Below are 24,814 nucleotides of genomic sequence, written 5' to 3'. Positions count from 1 at the left end.
CTCTGCAGGTTATGTTGTCGGCACCGTGCTGTCTGTAGCCGGTTTCCTTTATTGTTACTGAAGCAGTATAATTGACATAATGTTGATTTTAATCTGAACTAATGCAGTGTTCTGTTGTTTCAGTGTTTCTCCTGGGATGGCAGAGTAGAGCTTGATTGCGGGTGATTGACAGGTTATGTCATGTGACTGAGGGACAGCTATTTTTCACAGAACATTCTAGTTTCAATTCTGCTTTCAGAAGCTGCTTGAAGTTAAGACAAACAGCAGTGCTGTTTCCCTCTCTGAAGTTGGAGTTTTTGCTGTTTAAGTGTTGCTGTGTTGGAAGCTGTCAGAGACTGGGGTTACCTCTCTGCGGTTGGACTGTTCGGAGGCGACATCCTTCTCTGAAAACAATTGTCTGTTGGCTCTCCGGAAGTGTTAAAAAGCTGGAAATCGGCATCACGTGAGCTTACTTGTTTTTGTGCTAAGTAATGTTGGAGAAGGGTGTATGTCTGTGGGTATTGCTTTATATTGGAACAACAGAGATAGCTAGCTGTTAAGAGTTATACTGTGTCATGTTTAAGTGTTGCAATTGGTGAAGGTTATGCTAATTCTTGTTGTTATATTCTAACTGCATTCTTAAATAAAGTGTGTTTGATAAAAGCATCCAAGTGGGTCACTTGATTCATACCTGGAGTGAAACACCTCATGCTCATCAATGCCAAAATCAAATGTAAAACCAAGGGTCCAGGCTAACTTCACAAAACACCTTGGAGTTTCTGGTCTGCATCTTAACAATTGCCTCCATTCACTCTTTACTCTTCCTCACAAATCAAGGGCTGTGTGACTGGGTGACGTGTGTCCCCCTGTAAGCATGTGAACGGGTCCTCATAGAGTCACCGTCACATTATTCCCCTACACCCAGGGCACAAAAATCAATGTGATTGACATTCCACTGCATTGGGATCAGAGAGAGAGAAATAATAGGAATCAGTGAAAATTCAGGTTCTGGTTCATAACTTCCAACCCCTGGGCCTTTATAGAGTTTTTCAGCACAGAAAGAGGCCCTTCGGCCCATCGTGTCTGTGTCAGCCATCAAGCAGCAATCTATTCTAACCCATTTCCAGCACTTGCTCCATAGCCTTGTCTGCTGCGGCATTTCAAGCGCTTGTCTGAATGCTTCTTAAATGTTGCGAGTGTTCCTGACTCCACCGCCCTTTCAGACAGTGAGATCCAGATTCCCACCACCCTCTGGGTGAAAAAACTTTTCCACAGAACCATAGAATCCCCACTGTGCAGAAGGCTCCCAATCGCCCCATCGGCTCTGCACTGACTGTCCGAAAATGCCAGGCCCACACAACTGCTTATCACTGGACATTTATCATGACAAATCCACTGAAACTACATATCTTTGGACATGAAATGATAATTTAGCGTGGTCGATCCACCTAACCTACACATCTTTGGACTGTGGGAGGAAACCAGAGTACCTGACGGAAACACGCACACACGGGGGGAACATGCAAGCTCCACACAGGCAGTCACCCGAGGCCAGAATTAAACAAAGGTCCCTGACGTTGTGAGGCAGCAATGCTAACCACTGTGTCATCTTCAATTCTCCTCTGAAACTCCTGCCCAATGCCTTAAATCTATGCCCCTGGTTATTGTCTCCTAAAACAAAGGGGAAAGGTTTATTTCTATAATTTGATACAACTCCACATGGTCATCCCCCAGCCTTCCCTGTCTGTAAAAACTAACAGGAGCATTGACATACAGATGGATCTGTGCGTACTTGTCCACTGATCCCTGAAAGTGGTAACACAGGTGGATAACTTGGTCAACAAGGCATGCAGCATGCTTGCTTCATTGGCCAGGGCATCAGGTATAAAAGTTGGCAAGTTATGTTACAGCTGTATTAAACTTTAGTTTGGCCCAACATGGAATATTGCGTGCAGTGCTGATCACCAGACAACCAGAAGGATGTGGCTGCTTTGGAGAAGGTGTAAAGAAGGTTTACAAGGATGTCGCCTGCTCTGGTTAAGGTATGAAGAGAAGTTGAATAAACTCGGATTGTTTTCACTGGAAAGACGGAGGCTGAGGGGCGACCTGATAGAGGCAGATATATGGTTGATAGTTGGGAGTCTTTTCCCCAGGGTGGAAATGTCAACTACAAGACGGGACAGTTTGAAGGCAAGAGGGGGAAAGTTTAGAGGAGACATGCGGGGAACATTTTCACAGGGGGTGGTCGGTGCCTCGAATGCACAGCCAGTGAAGTTGACGGAAGCAGGCACGTTCCCAATGTTCAAGGTTAATCTTGATAGAAACATGAACGGGAGATGAGCAGAGGAATAGAAGCTGCGTATGAGCAATAAGTACTGGGTCTGAATAAGAATGAGGAGTCGCTGCAGGCTGGGTGGGCCGAAGGGCCTGTCACTGTGCTGCATGGCTCTTTGTTCTTCTTTGTACATGAATGTTAAAATCACCCGTGATTATTGCAGAATGTTTTTACAAGACCCCATTAATATTCCTGTGTCGGAGATTCTGAATATTGTTAGGAGCCTATAAAAGATTCCCACAAGTGATCTTTTAACTTTGTTCATTCTTATCTCTACCCAAACTGATTCTGCATCTTGAACTAAGTTCAGCTCTCGCTGCTGTACTGACATCTGTTACTAACAGCGAGACTCCACCACCATGTCCTGTCCTCCATTTACTGTCATCCACTCACTCTCCCCCCTTTCACTAATCAATGGATGCTGTGTCCGGGGAGAGCTGTGCACATCTGAGGAGGAGGAGAGGACCTCAGAGGGTGAACCATAACATTATTCCCCCACTCCCTCAACATAAGAAGTTGTGGGACTGAGGGAGGGAAATTTGTTACGGCTCTTCAGGGGGGTTTAAACTAATTTGTCAGGGGAGTGGGAAAAGGAGTTGTAGTCCAGAAGTCAGTGTTGAGGGTGGTGAGGTATTGGGGAAGATATCAGGGTCAAGGGTGGGTACCGGTAGACAGGAAGGTGGGTTGAAGTGTGTCTACTTCAATGCAAGGAGCATCCGGAACAAGGTAGATGAACTTGGGGCGTGGATTGGTACTTGGGGCTACGATGTTGTGGCCATTACGGAGACGTGGGTAGAACAAGGACAGGAATGGTTGTTGGACGTTCCGGGGTATAGATGTTTCACTCAGTGTAGGGAAGCTGGTAAAAGAGGTGGAGGAGTGGCATTGTTAATCAAGGATAGTTTAACGGCTGCGGAAAGGCACTTCGAGGGGGATCTGCACACTGAGGTAATATGGGCTGAGGTTAGAAATAGGAAAGGAGCGGTCACGTTGTTAGGAGTTTACTATAGGCCCCCAAATAGTAATAGAGATGTGGAGGAAGAAATTGCTAAGCAGATTATGGATACGTGTGGGGGTCACAGGGTAGTTGTCATGGGGGACTTTAACTTTCCAAATATTGATTGGAACCTTTGTAGGTCAAATAGTTCGGATGGGGCAGTTTTTGTGCAGTGTGTGCAGGAGGGTTTCCTGACACAATACGTGAATAGGCCGACAAGAGGTGAGGTCACATTGGATTTGGTACTGGGAAATGAACCGGGCCAAGTGTTAGATTTGGTTGTGGGAGAGCAATTTGGAGATAGTGACCACAATTCGGTGTCTTTTGTTATTGCAATGGAGAGGGATAGGGCCGTACGGCAGGGCAAGGTTTACAATTGGGGGAGAGGTAATTATGAAGCGATTAGGCAAGAATTAGGGGGCATAAGTTGGGAACAGAAACTGTCAGAGAAAGGAACTAATGAAAAGTGGAACTTTTTCAAGGAACAAATACTGGGTGTCCTTGATAGGTATGTCCCTGTCAGGCAGGGAGGAAATGGCCGAGTGAGGGAACCAGGGTTCACGAAAGAGATGGAATGTCTTGTGAAAAGGAAGAGGGAAGCTTATGAAGGGATGAGGAAACAAGGTTCAGATGGCTCGATTGAGGGTTACAAGTTAGCAAGGAATGAGCTGAAAAAGGGGCTGAGGAGAGCTAGGAGGGGACACGAGAAGTCCTTGGCGGGTCGGATCAAGGAAAACCCCAAGGCTTTTTACTCTTATGTGAGGAATAAAAGAATGACCAGGGTGAGGTTAGGGCCGGTCAAGGACAGTAGTGGGAACTTGTGTATGGAGTCAGTAGAGATAGGCGAGGTGATGAATGAATACTTTTCTTCAGTGTTCACCAAGGAGAGGGGCCATGTTTTTGAGGAAGAGAAGGTGTTACAGGCTAATAGGCTGGAGGAAATAGATGTTCGGAGGGAGGATGTCCTGGCAGTTTTGGATAAACTGAAGGTCGATAAGTCCCCTGGGCCTGATGAAATGTATCCTAGGATTCTTTGGCAGGCAAGGGATGAGATTGCAGAGCCTTTGGCTTTGATCTTTGGGTCCTCGCTGTCCAGGGGATGGTGCCAGAGGACTGGAGAATGGCGAATGTTGTTCCTCTGTTTAAGAAAGGGAATAGAAATGACCCTGGTAATTATAGACCGGTTAGTCTGACTTCGGTGGTTGGTAAATTGATGGAAAAGGTCCTTAGAGATGGGATTTACGACCATTTAGAAAGATGCGGATTAATCCGGGATAGTCAGCACGGATCGTGAAGGGCAAGTCGTGCCTCACAAATTTGATAGAATTTTTTGAGGAGGTAACTAAGTGTGTTACCTTTATCGCGAGGGGGATAGAATATAAAAGCAGGGAGGTCTTGCTGCAACTGTACAAGGCACTGGTGAGGCCGCAACTGGAGTACTGTGTGCAGTTTTGGTCCCCTTATTTGCGAAAGGATATATTGGCCTTGGAGGGAGTGCAGAGAAGGTTCACCAGGTTGATACCGGAGATGAAGGGTGTGGCTTATGAGGAGAGATTAAACAGATTGGGTCTGTACTCGTTGAAGTTTAGAAGGATGAGGGGTGATTTTATAGAGACATATAAGATAATGAAGGGGCTGGATAGGGTAGAGGTGGAGAGATTCTTTCCACTTAGAAAGGAAACCAGAACTAGAGGGCACAGCCTCAAAATAAGGGGGGGCCGGTTCAGAACAGAGTTGAGGGGGAACTTCTTCTCTCAGAGGGTGGTGAATCTCTGGAATTCTCTGCCCATTGAAGTGGTGGAGGCTTCCTCGTTGAATATGTTTAAATCACGGGTAGATAGTTTTCTGATCGATAAGGGAATTAGGGGATATGGGGAGCAGGCGGGTAAGTGGAACTGATTCGCTTCAGATCAGCCATGATCTTGTTGAATGGCGGGGCAGGCTCGAAGGGCCAGATGGCCGACTCCTGCTCCTATTTCTTATGTTCTTATGTGTTGATGAAGGTAGGGCAGTTGATGTCATGTACATGGATTTTAGTAAGGCGTTTGATAAGGTCCCCCATGGTCGGCTTATGATGAAAGTGAGGAGGTGTGGGATAGAGGGAAAGTTGGCCGATTGGATAGGTAACTGGCTGTCTGATCGAAGACAGAGGGTGGTGGTGGATGGAAAATTTTCGGATTGGAGGCACGTTGCTAGCGGAGTGACACAGGGATCAGTGCTTGGTCCTCTGCTCTTTGTGATTTTTATTAATGACTTAGAGGAGGGGGCTGAAGGGTGGATCAGTAAATTTGCTGATGACACCAAGATTGGTGGAGTAGTGGATGAGGTGGAGGGCTGTTGTAGGCTGCAAAGAGACATAGATAGGATGCAAAGCTGGGCTGAAAAATGGCAAATGGAGTTTAACCCTGATAAATGTGAGGTGATTCATTTTGGTAGGACAAATTTAAATGTGGATTACAGGGTCAAAGGTAGGGTTCTGAAGACTGTGGAGGAACAGAGAGATCTTGGGGTCTATATCCACAGATCTCTAAAGGTTGCCACTCAAGTGGATAGAGCTGTGAAGAAGGCCTATAGTGTGTTAGCTTTTATTAACAGGGGGTTGGAGTTTAAGAGCCGTGGGGTTATGCTGCAACTGTACAGGACCTTGGTGAGACCACATTTGGAATATTGTGTGCAGTTCTGGTCACCTCACTATAAGAAGGATGTGGAAGCGCTGGAAAGAGTGCAGAGGAGATTTACCAGGATGCTGCCTGGTTTGGAGGGTAGGTCTTATGAGGAAAGGTTGAGGGAGCTAGGGCTGTTCTCTCTGGAGCGGAGGAGGCTGAGGGGAGACTTAATAGAGGTTTATAAAATGATGAAGGGGATAGATAGAGTGAATGTTCAAAGACTATTTCCTCGGGTGGATGGAGCTATTACAAGGGGACATAACTATAGGGTTCGTGGTGGGAGATACAGGAAGGATATCAGAGGTAGGTTCTTTACGCAGAGAGTGGTTGGGGTGTGGAATGGACTGCCTGCAGTGATAGTGGAGTCAGACACTTTAGAAACATTTAAGCGGTTATTGGATAGGCACATGGAGCACACCAGGATGATAGGGAGTGGGATAGCTTGATCTTGATTTCAGATAAAGCTCGGCACAACATCGTGGGCCGAAGGGCCTGTTCTGTGCTGTACTGTTCGACTGACATCCCATTGCTCAGGGATCAGAGAGAGAAGCAACAGGAGTCAGAGGAAAAGCAGTTTTCCTTATTCATAACTGACGCCAATAGTAATGGGCAGTGTTTTTTATACAAATACCAGTGGTGAAATTATATTGTTGAATATTCAGTTATTATAAACACAATCTCACACAGTCTGCTACTTACTGCAGTTTCTGTATTTTACAGTCCGGATTCCTCAGAGCCACAGACAGCAGTTTCACTCCTGAATCTCCCAGTTTATTGGAACCCAGATTCAGATCTATCAGTGAGCGGTTTGTCCTGAGAGCAGAGGCCAGGTCCTTGGCACAAGAATCTGTGAGATCGTTACCTTGGAGACTGGAGATCAGAGAGAGAAAAATAACAGGAATCAGGGTAAATCCACAGTGTTTTTAAGAATAAGATGATTAACAATAATAATGTACAGCGCGGGACATTCAAGAAACACAACTTCAGTTGATACAGAAGGCAAAATTCTATTGATGCTGTAAATCTGAAATATGAATAAATATGTTGGAGACTCTCATCAGGTCAGGCAACATCTGTGAAGATAGAAACAGATTTAGTTTCAGTTCAATTCGCGAAACTTAGAAATTGGAAATAGCGGTGAATTAAATTGTTTTAAGTGACAGGGAGCTGGGGATGGGCGGGTGACAAGGAAAGAACAAAATGGAAGTGCCGGACTGATTAAACGACAAAAAGGATGATGGTGAAAGGGAAGAGCACAGGATTCCCATGTCCTTACCCTGAGTCACAGGGAGGGACATGGGATGGCCAGTGGCTCAGGAATGGTGTGTGTGGTGGGGTTGAAGATGATGAGAGAGAAACCTTTCTCACACTGCCAGTGGTTCGGGTCTGGAATTCACAGCCGGGAAGTGTGGTGGAGGTCGGCTGCATCGAAGCAGTCAAAAAGGAATTAGATGATTATTTGAATATAAAGAATGAGCGAGGATACGAGAAAAACGCTGGAGAATGACTCAAATTCCTAATGCTAATTTGGTGAGCTGGTACAGACACGATGGGCCAAATGGCCTCATTGTGCTCCGTAAGAATTCTGCGAAAATAATGGTTGGAAATGTATCGATATTTCAGCTGGAAGTTGGTGATGTTGCCGTGTGGACAGTGTTAGTAGCCACAGTCCTCAATAAAATGTTAATACTGATAGGCAGAGGGATCTGGGTGTACAGGTCCACAGGTCACTGAAAGTGGCAACGCAGGTGGAGAAGGTAGTCAAGAAAGCATACGGCATGCTTGCCTTCATCGGCCGGGGCATTGAGTTTAAAAATTGGCAAGTCATGTTGCAGCTTTATAGAACCTTAGTTAGGCCGCACTTGGAATATAGTGTTCAATTCTGGTCGCCACTCTACCAGAAGGATGTGGAGGCTTTGGAGAGGGTACAGAAAAGATTGACCAGGATGTTGCCTGGTCTGGAGGGCATTAGCTATGAGGAGAGGTTGGAGAAACTTGGTTTGTTCTCACTGGAACGACGGAGGTTGAGGGGAGACCTGATATAGGTCGACAAGATTATGAGAGGCATGGGCAGAGTGGATAGTCGGAAGCTTTTTCACAGGGTAGAAGAGTCAATTACTAGGGGGCACAGGTTTAAGGTGCGAGGGGCAAGGTTTAAAGGAGATGTACGAGGCAGATTTTTTACACAGAGTAGTGGGCGCCTGGAACTCGTTGCTGGGGGAGGTAGTAGAAGCAGATATGGTGGTGACGTTTAAGGGGCGTCTTGACAAGTACATGAATAGGATGGGAATAGAGGGATATGGTCCCCGGAAGGGTAGGGGGTATTAGTTAAGTCAGGCAGCATGGTGGGTGCAGTCTTGGAGGGCCGAAGGGCCTGTTCCTGTGCTGTAATTTTCTTTGTTCTTTGTATTTCTCTCCAATGGAGAGAGAGACAATTTGTTACATGTAGCTTCAGGGATAAAATTTAATAAACGTGCGGCAATGGGAGGAGATGGAATTCCATGAACCCACAGCCGGTAAGAGGACCAAACCCTCAGATTTAGCATCATTCTACATCACACTCTAAACACCAAACCAAATGAACTAACCAACTCCACATATACCCAAACAGGCACATTAATATCTGACAGGTTCGGGAAATCCGTGCACTCAGGCAGCACAGGCAGAATCACAGAATTGTTACAGAGCAGGCGGAGGCCATTCGGCCCATTGTGTCTGCACTGACTCTCCAAATGAGCAACTCACTAAGTGTCATCCCCCCACCTTCCCCCAAAACCCTGTGCATTGCAGAGCTTAAGCACTGGCTGCAGGGGAAGGCCCCATTCTGGCAGAGCTGGCACCAGATTTAAAGGCAGCCAGCAGCACTTTTAAAGGCTCTGAAGGGAGCAGTGAGGGAGCCCTGGTTAATGAACAAAGGGCTGAAATGGCAGAAGGCAGATTAAACCCAATTCGCTGACACTACCCTGGAAATTCTCAAGGATATATCGGTTTGGAGGGAGGCTCTGTTCCCTCAGGAGTGGAGGAGGAGACCTGTCACATCAACCCAAGCAAGTCTGGATAGAAACTGCCGAGGGCCAGAGCAGGCAGCACGTGGCTGCAGTGAGGCAAAAGGATCAATAACCTGATATGTTCTGACAAGGTGAGCGTTAAACGTACAGGCTGATATGTGAATAAGGATGAAAGAGAAATGGTGGAAAGAACATCTCCACCCAGACACTGGCAATGTCCAGACAGCAGCATCAATCTTCAGGAACATGTCAGCTTCTCTGTGAAGGGTTCCGGTCAGTCAGAGATGACTGCTGCACTGCCGACACTGAGTGACCATCCTGGTGGTCCCATGATGGACAGTCTGGCAGCACCATAGGCTTGTGTGTGTCTTTGATGGGTGAGTAACAATGGAAATTTATGTGCTTGTAGAAGAGGGCACTCAGCGTCAGAGAAGGAGCCAAGAGTGACAGTGTCTGGATTGTGTCATCCTTATGCCAATGGAAGATGCAGTGCTGGAGCTGGGAGACCTGGAGGCTGGGTGGGCAATCGCTGATGGTGAGATGGGTTGTGGATCCAGAGAGTGTGAGTGAGTGAATGGATGGGCACAGGAGAGACTCTGCTGCTGAGTCCATAACTTGGAGCTTGTGTTCATCATTGGTCACATGGAGCTCTGGGTTAGGAACAGTCAGAAGTTTAACAGCACCAGGTTAAAGTCCAACAGGTTTATTTGGTAGCAAATGCCACTCGCTTTCGGAGCGCTGCCCCTTCGTCAGGTGGAGTGTAGAAATGCTCACAAACAGGGCATACAGAGACACAAACTCAATTTACAGAATAATGACTGGAATGCAGTCTTTACAGATAATCAAGTCTTAAAGGTACAAACAGTGTGAGTGGAGGGAGCATTAAGCACAGGTTAAAGAGATGTGTATTGTCTCCAGACAGGACAGCCAGTGAGATTCTGCAAGTCCAGACAAGCTGTGGGCCATTCGGCCCATCAATCCTTCACTAACAACAATCCTGCCCCGCCCTATAACAGTAACCCTACAAATTAACTCTGCAAATCCCCCTGACATGAAGTGTCAATTTACCATCGCCGCTCAAACTAGCGTGCACATCTTTGGCATGTGGGAGGAAACTGGAGTAACTGAAGGAAACCTGCGCAGACACGGAGAGTACATGCAAACCCCACACAATCTGTCACCCAAGGCCGGAATTGACACGGGTCTCTGGCGCTCTGAGTCAGCAGTGCTAACAGCTCTACCACCCTGCCGACCATGATCAGCCGTGGTTCGTCCCAATTGCAGTGAGTATCGGACGAATAATTTCTATATTTTTTCATAAGATAAGCCTGGCATGCCATGAAAGACTCAAGCCAACATTTTCTCAAATGTTTATAAAATACGTTCATAAGGTGACCAAAACTATATAGGTTACTTCAGCTGTGCTGTGACCACAAACCTATCAGATTTGTGACTGGCGACCTTTGCTCCCAGGCGAATTGTCCCTCATTGCCTTTTCAGTCAAAGCTGTCGGCTCTTATAATATGAAGTCATGAGATTGGATCAGGTTGGGGATTCTGAGAGTCAGCACACCCGAAGGTAGAAATTCAATACAGTTTGCAGTTGCCAATGACTGGACCTCAGAGGGTGAACCATAACATTATTCCCCCACTCCCTCAACATAAGGATTTGTGGGACTGACATCCCATTGCTCAGAGATCAGAGAGAGAAGCAACAGGAGTCAGAGGAAAAGCAGTTTTCCTTATTCATAACTGACGCCAATAGTAATGGGCAGTGTTTTTTATACAAATACCAGTGGTGAAATTATATTGTTGAATATTCAGTTATTATAAACACAATCTCACACAGTCTGCTACTTACACCAGTTTCTGTATTTTACAGTCCGGATTCCTCAGAGCCACAGACAGCAGTTTCACTCCGGAATCTCCCAGTTTATTCTCACCCAGATCCAGATCTATCAGTGAGCGGTTTGTACTGAGAGCAGAGGCCAGGTCCTCGGCACAAGAATCTGTGAGAGCGTTACCCAACAGACTGGAGATCAGAGAGAAAAAAACAGGAATCAGGGTAAATCCACAGTGTTTTTAAGAATAAGATCATTAACAATAATAATGTACAGCGCGGGACATTCAATGAGTATTCTAACTGAGTGCAGTTAGACAGAGACACCAGGAGATGGAGACAGTGAGTATTCTAACTGAGTGCAGTTAGACAGGGTCACCAGGAGATGGAGACAGTGAGTATTCTAACTGAGTGCAGTTAGACAGAGACACCAGGAGATGGAGACAGTGAGTATTCTAACTGAGTGCAGTTAGACAGGGTCACCAGGAGATGGAGACAGTGAGTATTCTAACTGAGTGCAGTTAGACAGAGACACCAGGAGATGGAGACAGTGAGGGGGGTAACTGAGTGCAGTTAGACAGAGACACCAGGAGATGGAGACAGTGAGGGGGGTAACTGAGTGCAGTTAGACAGAGACACCAGGAGATGGAGACAGTGAGTATTCTAACTGAGTGCAGTTAGACAGGGACACCAGGAGATGGAGACAGTGAGGGGGTAACTGAGTGCAGTTAGACAGCGACACCAGGAGATGGAGACAGTGAGTATTCTAACTGAGTGCAGTTAGACAGAGACACCAGGAGATGGAGACAGTGAGTATTCTAACTGAGTGCAGTTAGACAGAGACACCAGGAGATGGAGACAGTGAGGGGGTAACTGAGTGCAGTTAGACAGAGACACCAGGAGATGGAGACAGTGAGTATTCTAACTGAGTGCAGTTAGACAGGGACACCAGGAGATGGAGACAGTGAGTATTCTAACTGAGTGCAGTTAGACAGAGACACCAGGAGATGGAGACAGTGAGGGGGGTAACTGAGTGCAGTTAGACAGAGACACCAGGAGATGGAGACAGTGAGGGGGGTAACTGAGTGCAGTTAGACAGAGACACCAGGAGATGGAGACAGTGAGGGGGGTAACTGAGTGCAGTTAGACAGCGACACCAGGAGATGGAGACAGTGAGTATTCTAACTGAGTGCAGTTAGACAGACACCAGGAGATGGAGACAGTGAGGGGGTAACTGAGTGCAGTTAGACAGAGACACCAGGAGATGGAGACAGTGAGGGGGTAACTGAGTGCAGTTAGACAGAGACACCAGGAGATGGAGACAGTGAGGGGGTAACTGAGTGCAGTTAGACAGAGACACCAGGAGATGGAGACAGTGAGGGGGGTAACTGAGTGCAGTTAGACAGGGACACCAGGAGATGGAGACAGTGAGTATTCTAACTGGGGCTCAGGAATGGAGTGTGTGGTGGGGTTGAAGATGATGCGACAGAAACCTTTCTCACACTGCCAGTGGTTCGGGTCTGGAACTCACAGCCGGGAAGTGTGGTGGAGGTCGGCTGCATCGAAGCAGTCAAAAAGGAATTAGATGATTTTTTGAAGATAGGCAATGAGCTACGAAAATGGATACGACAAAAAGGCTGGAGAATGACACGAATTTCGAATGTCAATTTGGTGAGCTGGTGCAGACACGATGGGCCAAATGGCCTCATTGTGCTCCGTAAGAATTCTGTGGAGACAGTGGTTGAAAATGTTATCGATATTTCAACTGGAAGTTGGTGATGTTGCCGTGTGGACAGTGTTAGTAGCCACATTCCTCAATGAAATCTCTCCAATAGAAAGAGACACAATTTGGTACATGTCGCTTCAGGGATACAACTTAGTAAACGTGGGGATATGGGAAGAGTTGGGACTCCATTAACCCCACAGCCAGTACGGGGACCAAACCCTCAACAACAGCGTCATTCTACATCACGCTGGAGACACCGAACCAACTGAACTAACCAACTCCACACAGAGCCAGAACGGGCACAGTAAATGTCTGACAGGTTCGGGAAATCCGTCCACTCAGGCAGCACAGGCAGAATCACAGTATTGTTAGAGAGCAGAAGGAGGCCACTCGGCCCATCGTGTCTGCACTGACTCTCCGAATGAGCAATTCACTAAGTGGCATTCCCCCACCTTCCCCCAAATCCCTGCGCATTCCAGAGCTTAACCACTGGCTGCAGGGGAAGGCCCCATTCTGGCAAAGCTGGCACCAGATTTAAAGGCAGCCAGCAGCACTTTTAAAGGCTCTGAAGGGAGCAGTGAGGGAGCCCTGGTTAATGAACAAAGGGCTGAAATGGCAGAAGGCAGATTCAACCCAATTCGCTGACACTACCCTGGAAATTCTCAAGGCTATTTCAGTTTGGAGGGAGGTTCTGTTCCCTCAGGACTGGAGAAGGATACCTGTCACATCAACCCAAGCAAGTCTGGATAGAAACTGCCAAGGGTCTGAGCAGTGGCTGCAATGAGGCAAAAGATGAATAATCTGATATGTTCTGACAAGGTGAGCGTTAAGCCTACAGGCTGATATGTGAATAAGGATGAAAGAGAAATTGTGGAAAGAACATCTCCACCCAGACACTGGCAATGTCCAGACAGCAGCATCAATCTTCAGGAACATGTCAGCCTCTCTGTGAAGGGTTACATGGAACATAGGACATAGAACAGTACAGCACAGTACAGACCCTTCGGCCCACGATGTTGTGCTGAGCTTTGTCCAAAACCAAGATCAAGCTATCCCACTCCCTATCATTCTAGTGTGCTCCATCTGCCTATCCAATAACCGCTTGAAAGTTCCTAAAGTGTCCGACTTCACTATGACAGCAGGCAGTCCATTCCACACCCCAACCGCTCTCTGAGTAAAGAGTCAGTCAGAGATGGCTGCTGCACTGCCGACACTGAGTGACCATCCTGGTGGTCCCATGATGGGCAGTCTAAATTAGCGTCAGGTTTGTGTGTGTCTTTGATGGGTGAGTAACAATGGAAATTTATGTGCTTGTAGAAGAGGGCACTCAGTGTCAGAGAAGGAGCCAAGAGTGACAGTGTCTGGATTGTGTCATCCTTATGCCAATGGAAGATGCAGTGCTGGAGCTGGGAGACCTGGAGGCTGGGTGGGCAATCGCTGATGGTGAGATGGGTTGTGGATCCAGAGAGTGTGAGTGAGTGAATGGATGGGCACAGGAGAGGCTCTGCTGCTGAGTCCAAAACCTGGTGCTTGTGTGTCTTCCATTGGTCACATGGAGCTCTGGGTTAGGAACAGTCTGCAGGACATGTTGGAATGTGTATTACCCTCTAACATTCTTCACTCTCTCACAAATCAACAGCTGCGGTGAGCGGGAGACAGGCGTGTAGCTCTGAAGATGGGGAGGGGTCAGAGGATGGATTGTCACATTATACTCTATAACGTCCGCCAGAGCAGATAATGTCTCTCACGATGAGCAAAGGGGTTACAATCTGGCAGCACAGGGCAGCACACACAAACCCGAGCAGCTGATGGAGGCAGCAATAGCTGAGTTCACTCACACTCTCGAGAGGACAGGTCATTGTCAGCTTCAGGAAGATGAAATGTGACTAGAGTCTTTAACAATGCAGCAGATACTGGAGCTGCAGCGTAGGATACTTTAACATTTGGTGGAGTTTCCAAAGGCTGTGTGTATCCATACACAAAGGATGGAGGAGTCAATCCAGGCCAGCAGTGTTACCATGTCTCAGGTCTGAGCACAAATAGCATCCTCCACAGAGAGATTGGTGACCTTCATGGAGAGTCACATCCAGCCCATCACCCACAGGAAATACACATGAACCTGCATGTTCTCACCACCTCCATGAGCTCTGTGGAACACGGGCTGTGGGAGGGGTGGGAAAATGTGCCTGGAGTAACTGTCAGGCCCTCCCCAGCTGAGCAGGGAGGGTCCAGTTTGCCCTGAATGGATAGAGGAGCGGCTGCCTGCAGCATTTGGAAGCTCCTCTCAGGATGCCCCTGGTGTGGGCAGTGGGTCCCCTTCTGCTCCGACTGTGACACAAGCACCTCACGAAGCTATGATGACAGAGACAACTCCAGCATCTGTGCAGAGGACCCGCAGTTGGCCGGATCCTTCCAGGACTCAGGAAATCCGAGGACAAAGGCCACGGTCATCGAAATTCCCAGAGGAGAGGAGAGAGGTAAGATGCTGCCTGCAGCTCAGCGGAAAGTGCGGGGATGGCGGTGGTTGTCATGGTGGGGTTGCTTCCTTGGGTTTCACAGGATTATACTTTGTTATTACTGGTCACTTTGTTATGTCTGTATTTTGAGTAAATTCAGGGATGGAGCACCACTAAAAAAACGCCTTCACCATATTACTGGTCTTTAACAGTTCACTGGGAATGGGAGATGGGAAATACAGCACTGAATCAGGTCAATACAATTCCAATACCTTTGTTTCATGTCGTGACAGCTCCAGGGAAATTATAAAACATTCACAGAAACAGCAACAGTGCTGGAGATGGTGAAGATTTATTACACTGAATGGCTGTGTGAGTTAAGGTTCTTGGAAAACATGTCTGCATTACTGAATATCCATCCTCCCTGACACATATCCCATGTCCCTGGCCTGTGGTCCATGGGGTTCCTCATCATGAAGCATCTGGTCAACATTGTATTGCATCACACTTTGTTCAAAGCTTCTCCACTCTAGATCCAGGTTGTATGGAACACAGCACAACACCAGGACGTTTGAGACCCTCGCTGAGTATATTAAATAGTTCCACCAGATCTATCTTTAGAATTCCTCTGGACTGTGCAATGGTCACACTATTTGTCCTGTCGCAGCTGTTTTTTCTCTCTTCCGTGACTGTGTTTGGGTTACACACAGGCACAATTACCCACCTCTACAGTGGGTAGCGCTTGTCTTTATTAATTCTTTCAAGGGATGATGGTATCACTGGCAATGCAAACACTTGCAGCCCATCCCCAATTGCCCTTGAGAAGGAGGTGGTGAGCCATCTTCTTAAATTCTGCAGAGCATCTGGTACAAAACCGCTAGGAAGGGACATCCGGGATTATGATCCCGCATCAGTGATGGAAAAGCAATATATTCCAAGTCAGAATGGCGTGTGGTTTGGAAAGAAATCTGAAGCTGGTTGGTGTCCCATCCTTCTGATATCCTTGGCCATCTCGGTGACGGATAGTGCCTGTTTGGATGATGCTGGCTCAGGAACCTTGGTGAGCTGTTACATTCCACCTTGTATGTGGTAAAATACTGCCACTGTGCGTCAGTGGTAGAGACAGCCAATGTTTAGTTTGGTGAATGGCCAGCTGATCCAGTGGACTCCTTTTCCATGGATGAGCTTCTTCAGTGTCTTTGAAGCTGCAGACAATCCAGCAAGATGAGCGGATTCCATCACACTGCTGACTTGTGCCTTGGAGATGGTGGGAAAAATTTGGGAGACAGGAGGCGAGTTCCTCACCTCCGAATTCCCAGACTGTGATCTACCCTTGGAGCCATAGTGTTTACAGTTCAGTGTCTGTTCAATGGTCCCAGTGCGCCCCCACCACTCAGGATGTTGATGGTCGAGGATTCAGCGATGGTGCTGCCATTCAATGTAAAGGGAATATGGTTAGATTCCCGTCTGTTGGAGATGGTCCTTGCCTGGCATTTGTGTAGTGAAACATTACTTGCCATTTATCAGGTTAAGCCTGAAAGTTCTTCAGAGCTTAAGACGCTAGCTCTGTCGAAGAGTCATCCAGATTCGAAGGGTTAGCTGTTCTCTCTCCACAGAAGCTGTCAGACATGCTGAGCCTTTCCAGCATTTTCTGTTTTGTTCAGGTCTTGCTGTTTATGGACATGGACTGCTTCAGTCTCTGAGGAATTGTGAACAGAACTGAGCATTGTGCAATCATTAGTGAGCATCCTCACTTCTGACATTATAATGGAAGGCAGGACATTGATAAAGCAATTGAAGGTGGTTGGGATTTGGACATCACCCTCAGGAACTCCTGCAGTGATGTTCATGAGGCACTGGAAGGATGACACTTTTCTGACGCTCAAGAGCAGACTGATGGAGCAGCAATTCATCAGATTGGATTTGCCCTGTTTTATTCCACATTGTCCGGTAGATCCAGTGTTGTAGCTGTACTGGAACAGCTTGGCCAGGGGAATGGCTAGTTATGGAGCACAATTCTTCAGTACCATTGCTGGGGTACAGCCAGGCTGACAGAGTTTGCAGTACGCAGCGCCTTCAGTCATTTCTTTACCTCACATGCAGAGAATCAAATGGTCATCTGTAATGTTGGGGACCTCAGGAGGAGGCCGAGATTAATCATTCTACTCAGCACTTCTGGCTGAAGATGGCACTGATGCTCTGGGTTCCCTCATCAGTAATGATGGAACTCTTGTGGCACGTTTATAGAATCATAGAATTCCCACAGTGTAGAAGGAGGCCCTTTGGCCCATCGAGCCCTCACCAATTCTTTGAAAGAATATCATATCCAGGCCCTATCTCTGTAACTCCACATATATGGCCCACTAATCCCCGTAACCTACACACCCTGAGATACCAAGGGACAACTTAGCATAGCCAATCAACCGAACCTGCACATCTTTGGACTGTGGGAGAAAATTGGAGCACCCAGAGGAAACCCACACAGACACGGGGAGAACGTGCAAACTCTACACATCAAGTCACCCAAGGCCGGAATTGAACCCTGGTCCCTGGCGCTGTGAGGCAGCAGTGCTGACCACTGTGCCACCTTGTTGCCTAATGTAACCGGCATGTCCAACATTTTGTGGCATGTCTAACACTAGTTATGACTGGATATGGCAAGACAGCAGATCTCTGATCTGATCCATTGGTTTTGGTGTGATTGAGCTCGGTCTATCATATGCTGCGTCCGCTCTGTGTTCTGGTGGCCGTGTGCTGGAGCTTCACATCTCATCTTTAGATAAACCCAAGTCTCATTTGGTCGTACATGTAAAGAAAATTAGTCGTAGTAACACAGTACTGGTTGCTGGGGAAAGCCACTGTCAGCTTCCGATAAATGAAAAGGTACAGTTCACCTCTCCTGCCTGTTTCCTGTCACTCAGATAACTTCATATCCAGGCTGCCTTTGCCTCTTTTATTTCATGGTCTCCAACTTTGCTCCCAAGCTTATTTTGTGTCTACTAATAGCGGGAAGTGTTTTTAATAACACGAATACTGACAGCAATGGTATATTTAGTATCATTATTTGTGTTCTTAAAAACAATGTCCATTATTGATAGGGACATCATTCAGACTATTCTGCACAGTGATTATTGCCATTGCCAGCTGAGCTGTGCCTTGAACTGCTGGGCTGTGAGCTCTGGAATTCTCTTCATAACCCTCCCCACCTCCATCTCTGCATTCTCTTTTCAGATGCTCCTTAAGCTCCGTTTAACGTAAATTTGAGAGTGGATCCCTCGGGATAAAACTCATCAGAATTCAATGTAGTTTGTAATCTGCCTTACCAATATACAGCAGTTTTCTATGTTTAATCAAACTGAGAAGCCGACAGACATAAACATCTATAATCTGAATGACAAATTAAACTAAATTGAACATGCGACCAGCCATATCTGGGAATTCTATAAACATTTAATTGTTTTGTCCATCTTTTTTATTCTCATGAATGGATTTGAGAATAATTATAAATGATTAGTTCATTCTTTCACTCCTGAATCTCGCAGTTTATTGTAACTCAGGTTCAGACACATCACTGACTGGTTTGTACTCAGAGCAGGGGTGAGAATATCTGAGGCTGTTACTCTCCAAACTGGAGATCAGAGAAAGAAAGATTTCAGGAATCAGAGCGAATCCGTGGTGTTTAACACGAATACTGACAGGAATGATGTGGAATGGTTATTAATGACACTATTACTGACACTGATAATAATTTACAGTGTCAGACCATCCACTGATTATTAACACAATCTCTCACAGTCTGATACTTACTGCAGTTTCCATATTTTACATTCTGGATTCCTCAGAGCCGCAGACAGTAGTTTCACTCCTGAATCTCCCACGTTATTGAGATGCAGACTAAATGGAGAAAGTGAGAAACACATTAAATTCAGATTAATGTTCAGCAGAAAAAATAGCTGGATCTATTTTTGTGTCAGAAACTTAGCACGAGTGGTGACCTGATTCAAGTTACAATATTATATCTCATCCAAGTTGATCTTTCTCTGCACCCCAGCTGTGATGGGAACACTGCATTCTGGACTCTCCTTTCCTTCCCTATGTACGGTATGCTTTGGCACTAATAGGTGTGACAATATTAAATTAGATAATATCAAACCCTTTCTGTTGAATGGAAAAGGCAATCGTCAGCATTGAAAAATCATGAACAATTAATTCTTTTACACCTCTCAAAATGTATATTTTGTTTAATTGTCCATGGGATATGGGTGTCGCTGGCTAGACCAGCATTTATTTCCCACTGCTAATGGCCCCTAGAGGAGGTGATGCCCACATCCTGTGAACAAGCAAGTAACGTTTAAACATGTCCCACATTCTGGTCTCATTTCCTGATCATCAGAATTACCCTCCTGAATCTCACTGACCCTGCTCAGATTCCAAAAATTCAAATCATTTCTGCTGTTACATAAATCCAGGATTTTCTGAGAATTGTACATTTCACAGAGGGTTAAATGATAAAGCTGTGAGAGTGGATCGCTCGGGAGTCCCTGTGCTTCTTAACTATTGACATTGTATCATCTGTATAATATCTCAGGGCGAGTTAAAGTGTGAAACTGTGCTAACTGTTGCTTTAAGGTCCATCCCCTAAATTTTATACAACAAGGAAAGAATATTCTCCCACTAGAAAGTTGAAATATTTCTGTTTGATTAGTTTATAGGGGAGGGGTGTCTCCCGTTACATTCCACAGTAAACAGGCTCTACATTTTCTGCAGGTCTGGCTCGTGTTCTATCTCCGGGAATTACCATGAGTTCTTACTTCCAGTCGATCCTCACATTGAATCATAGAATCATAGAAACCCTACAGTGCAGAAGGAGGCCATTCAGCCCATCGAGTCTGCACCGACCACAATCCCACCCAGGCCCTACCCCCACATATTTACCTGCTAATCCCTCTAATCTACGCATCTCAGGACTCTAAGGGGCAATTTTTAAACTGGCCAATCAACCTAACCCGCACATCTTTGGACCGTGGGAGGAAACCGGAGCACCCGGAGGAAACCCACGCAGACACGAGGAGAATGTGCAAACTCCGCACAGACAGTGACCCGAGCCGGGAATCGAACCCGGGACCCTGGAGCTGTGAAGCAGCAGTGCGAACCACTGTGCCGCCCAGGGAAAGGGTTATCCGCAAACCCGGTTTCATATCACTGACAGTTTGACTGGAGATTTTCCAGCAGCAGGTTTCCTCATTCAGGAAATTCTGGTTTCCTCGGCTCAGATGTAAGCTCTGCAGTCCTGCCACATTTAGCTGTGAATGGTAGTGGATGATGAAACAACAGAAGGAGGAGGCTCCACAAATATCCCATCCTCATGACGGAGACGACTAATACATCAGTGCAAAAGATATGGCTCAAATATTAGTAACTAACTTCAGTGGCTAAACCGTTCAGAGGTCCCCAGGATCACAGATATTTATCAGCGAATTCGATTCACTCCACGTGATGTCAAGAAATAGTTAAAGATAATGGATACTGCAAAGACCACAGATCTTGACAATATTCCAGTAACTGTACTGAAGATTACTGCTCCAGAAGCTGCTCTGTTCCTCGCCAAGCTGTTCCAGTAGAGCTACAACACTGATGTTTACCTAAAATAGTGGGAAATTGCCCAGATATGACCGTAAACAAAAAGGAGAGAACAAATCCAATCTGTCCATTTACCACCCCATCAGTCTCCTCTCAATCACCAACAGAGGAAGGCGTCATCGAGACTATCAAGCAGCATTTAATTAGCAATGACCTGCTCGCTGACTCTGAGCTTGTGCTTACTCAGGGTCACTCAGTCCCCTACCTCATTACAGCCTTGATGTAAACACGGACAGCAGAGCTGAACTCAGGATGTGAGATGAGAGTGTCTGCCCTTGACATCATGGCAGAATATGACCACATGTAGCAAAAAGGAGCCAGAGAAAAACTGAAGTCAATGGAAATGAGAGAAAAAAAACTATCCGCCGGTTGGAGCAACACCAGCACAAAGGAAGTTAGTTATGGTTGTTGGACCATCTGCATGATGCAGTGCAACAACTCACCATGGCTCGTTACACAGCACTGTCCAGTCTGTGATTTCTATCCCTGGAAGGACAAGGGCAGCAGATGAATGGAAACATCACCACCTGGAAGTTCCCTTCCAAGATACACACCATCCTGACTTGGAAATATATCACCGTTCCTTCACAGTGACTGGGTCAAAATCCTGGAACTCTCTTTCTCACAGCACTGTGGGTGCACCTACACCACAGGAGTCACTAAATGCAATTCCAGTGATATAACTGTGAGCATAGTTGCTTTCCAAGCAGTTGATAGGGGTTTAATTCCCAGATATCTCTGTTTGTTGGAGTGTGTGAAGAGAGGGTCATCTCATCTCCAGGAAATGACAGCAGGAAGTTCTCAGGCGAGTGCCCTCGTCCCAACCATCTTCAGCTACTTCATCTATTAAATTTCATCCATCATAAAGTCAGAAGTGGAGATGTTTGCTGATGTCTGAACAACGTTCAGCACCATTCTCAACTCCGCAAGATAGTAATGCAGGACCTGTCCATATTTAGCAAGGCTTGAACAATATTCAAGGAAGGCTGACAAGTGCCAGGCGATGACCATCTCCACCAAGAATGAATACAATCAACTCTCCCTTTACATTCAATGGGATTATCATCACCTGAATCCTGACTATCAGCACCTTCGATGCTACCATTGGCCAGAAACAGACTAGACATATCAACACTCTGGATTTTAGAGAAGATTAAAGGCCAGGAACTCTGCACAAAGTAACTCACCTCCTGACTTCCAAATACATTTCCACCATCGACAAGACACATGTCAGGAATTTAATTGAATACCATCCACTTGTCTGCACGAGTGCAGCTCAAGATTCAGGAAGCTCGCCACCATCCAGGATAACTCTGCTTGTTGACTGGTACTCCACGTTCAACATTCATTCCATCCACCACAGAGGTACAGAGCGAGCAGTGTGTACCATCTACAAGATGCAGTGCAACAACTCCCAATGGCTCGTTACACAGCACCTTCCAATCCTGTGATTTCTATCCCTAAGGACAAGGGCAGCAGATGAATGGAAACATCACCACCTGGAAGTTTCCTTCCAAGATACACACCATCCTGACTTGGAAATATAGCACCGTTCCTTCACAGTAACTGGGTCAAAATCCTGGAACTCTCTTTCTCACAGCTCTGTGGGAGCACCTACACCACAGGAGTCACTAAATGCAATGACAGTGATATAATAATGAGCATAGTTGCTTTCCAAGCAGTTGATACGGGTTTAATTCCCAGCTATCTCAGTTTGTTGGAGTGGATGAAGAGAGGGCCAGGAGGTAGTAACCACAACCGAAAAGACTGGGTTAATCCAATTTAGTCAAGTCTGCGGCTCCAGCCTGGAGCAGTAGTGTTAAACTTAGCTGAGGGTCCGAGGGTCAGTTGATCATTCAGCTACTCTGAGCCGGCCCATGCTGAGTTCAAAAGGGAAATGGTGAATCTAATAGCGACAGAGGAAACTAAATTCATTGGTTGGTAAAAAGAAATGCCATTGGCGACTGGCTTTATATTGCTGTGAATTGGAGGAAGCAACAGAAAGGGTCAGTGATGGTTCTGCTGTTGATGTGGTGGACATGGAGATTCAAAAATCATCTGATGCAGTGACACAACAGACTTGTGGCATAAGCTCATAAAATAACTGGGAAAGTAGCAACGTGGATACAAAATTGGATGAACAATGAATAATGGGTATTTTTCAGGCTGGAGGATGTCGGTAGTGGAGAACCCGAGAGGTCAGTATTGGGATCCTTGCTTTTCCCTGATATATATGAATGATCTAGGTATTTGCAGTATAGAGGAAAATTTCAAAGTTTGTTGATCACAGAAACCTTTGAGGCATCGGATACTGTGAGGAGAAGAGCTTGGGACTGAAAAACGGACAATAGTGGAGTGTACAGATAGGTGGCAGATTAAGTTCAATGCAGAGACGGGTGAGGTCATACTTTCAGGAAACATGCACATGAGGAAGGAATATAAAATAATCGGTAGAATAGTTAACAGAGTGCAGGAGCAGGGGGACTGGACGTATATGCACATTGATCATTGCCGTTAGCAGAGCAAGTGGAGGGAGCAGTTAATAAAGAATACAGCATCTTGGGCTTTACTGCTGTGAAATAGTTTATGTTTGTAGGCATCAGATAATAATTCATGAGTTTAAGTTGAATTTGTGTTTCTGTGCTTGTGTGTTAAGAAAGAGCCAAAACTTTAATTTCACTTCGTGTTAAACAAAGCTGCCTGCCTGCGGGTTTTTTGTGTCCCTGCATTTTAATTTAAGGTTTACGACATTGTCAGAGTTATAGAGGTTAAAAAAATGGTTGTTTCTATTCAGAAGTCCACAATGAATGATAGAAACACTGAGTTTCAGTTGCAACCAGTTAACCCAAGAAGCGAGATGGAGTTCACAGAGGCTGCCAGGAGAGGCAGGGCAATGCAGGGACTCAGAAAGCAGGACCCACAAGATAAATCACCGTCAGAAACCAAGGAGGAAAAGAGGAGTGCCAGGAAGACAGAAGTCAAAGAGACAAAAAAACCTGAATCTGAACAAGCGACTGCTCCCGAAGTTAAAGAGAGGAGCAGAGAGAGGTTCCCAGTTAAAGACAGAGCTGCGAGATGCAGACATTGTAAAGTTTGCTCACGAGAATCCAGATATCTGATATATTCCTAAAGTTGGTGACACCTTCATACAGACTATGAGGCGCTGGTGTCAGTTGGCATGGCTGAGTATGGAGGAATAATGAAAGGAAACATTGAAATATTGGACAGGGATCCTTGGTGAAGGCATCTGACAGAAAGCATTGAAAAGATTCCAAAAGCTGCTTTTTGTTTCTCGAGTGGAGCTTCTGGAGCGGAAGCATCAGTCCCAGTGAGACGGGTTTTCTCACATTGTTACAAACATTTGGGGGGATTTGAAGAAGAATCCACTGAAGTTACTTTGGGTGGCATCTGTCACTGAGTTTCAGAGAGTGGTGTATCTGAACCACAGGTGGATTGTTGGTTTACATTAACTGTGTACTTACTGGGAACATTAAAGCATAAGATCTATTTTGTAACTCGCGTCATCCTTACAGATCTGCAGACATCTGTGAAGTTAGATGGGGTGGTGCATTGCAGTTATTTTTTTAACAAAGGTTTTATTCTTTTGTTAAAAGTTAATCGACGACCTTGTTATTCTGTTCATCTACATTTCTAAATAATAAAACAATAAATAAAAGTTATGATTTACTGAGCTGGGTTTCTGCTCGTCGACCTGACTGTCCAGAAATCAGCTGGGATCATAACATTGTCAATAGGGGCATAGAGTACAAGAGCAAGGAGGCTGTGCTGAACCTGCAAAAGACATAGAACATAGAACATAGAAAGCCACAGCACAAACAGGCCCTTCGGCCCACAAGTTGCGCCGATCACATCCCCACCTCTAGGCCTACCTATAGCCCTCAATCCCATTAAATCCCATGTACTCATCCAGAAGTCTCTTAAAAGACCCCAACGAGTTTGCCTCCACCACCACCGACGTCAGCCGATTCCACTCACCCACCACCCTCTGAGTGAAAAACTTACCCCTGACATCTCCTCTGTACCTACCCCCCAGCACCTTAAACCTGTGTCCTCTTGTAGCAACCATTTCAGCCCTTGGAAATAGCCTCTGAGAGTCTACCCTATCCAGACCTCTCAACATCTTGTAAACCTCTATCAGGTCACCTCT

At 46.1% G+C, this 24,814-nt stretch overlaps 1 protein-coding gene across 3 annotated transcripts in view; it reads right to left on the bottom strand.

Moving 5' to 3' along the window:
• The window catches only part of LOC144485336 (NACHT, LRR and PYD domains-containing protein 3-like), a 70,473-nt gene that overhangs the window by 14,609 nt on the left and 31,050 nt on the right, over positions 1–24,814 (bottom strand). For 2 of the 3 annotated variants that reach the window (XM_078203529.1, XM_078203532.1), the window contains exons 8-10: positions 18,814–18,900; positions 10,846–11,016; positions 6,677–6,847 (exon numbers count right to left, since the gene is read on the bottom strand). In XM_078203529.1, coding sequence (XP_078059655.1) covers positions 6,677–6,847; positions 10,846–11,016; positions 18,814–18,900 — 429 coding nt within the window. The remainder of the gene's footprint in view (positions 1–6,676; positions 6,848–10,845; positions 11,017–18,813; positions 18,901–24,814) is intronic. The other variant, XM_078203531.1, reaches the window with a different exon arrangement.

The sequence above is a fragment of the Mustelus asterias genome, unplaced genomic scaffold (genome assembly GCF_964213995.1).
Source record: "Mustelus asterias unplaced genomic scaffold, sMusAst1.hap1.1 HAP1_SCAFFOLD_185, whole genome shotgun sequence".
Classification (NCBI taxonomy): Eukaryota; Metazoa; Chordata; class Chondrichthyes; order Carcharhiniformes; family Triakidae; genus Mustelus; species Mustelus asterias.
This window is presented reverse-complemented; position numbering and strand designations above follow the sequence as displayed.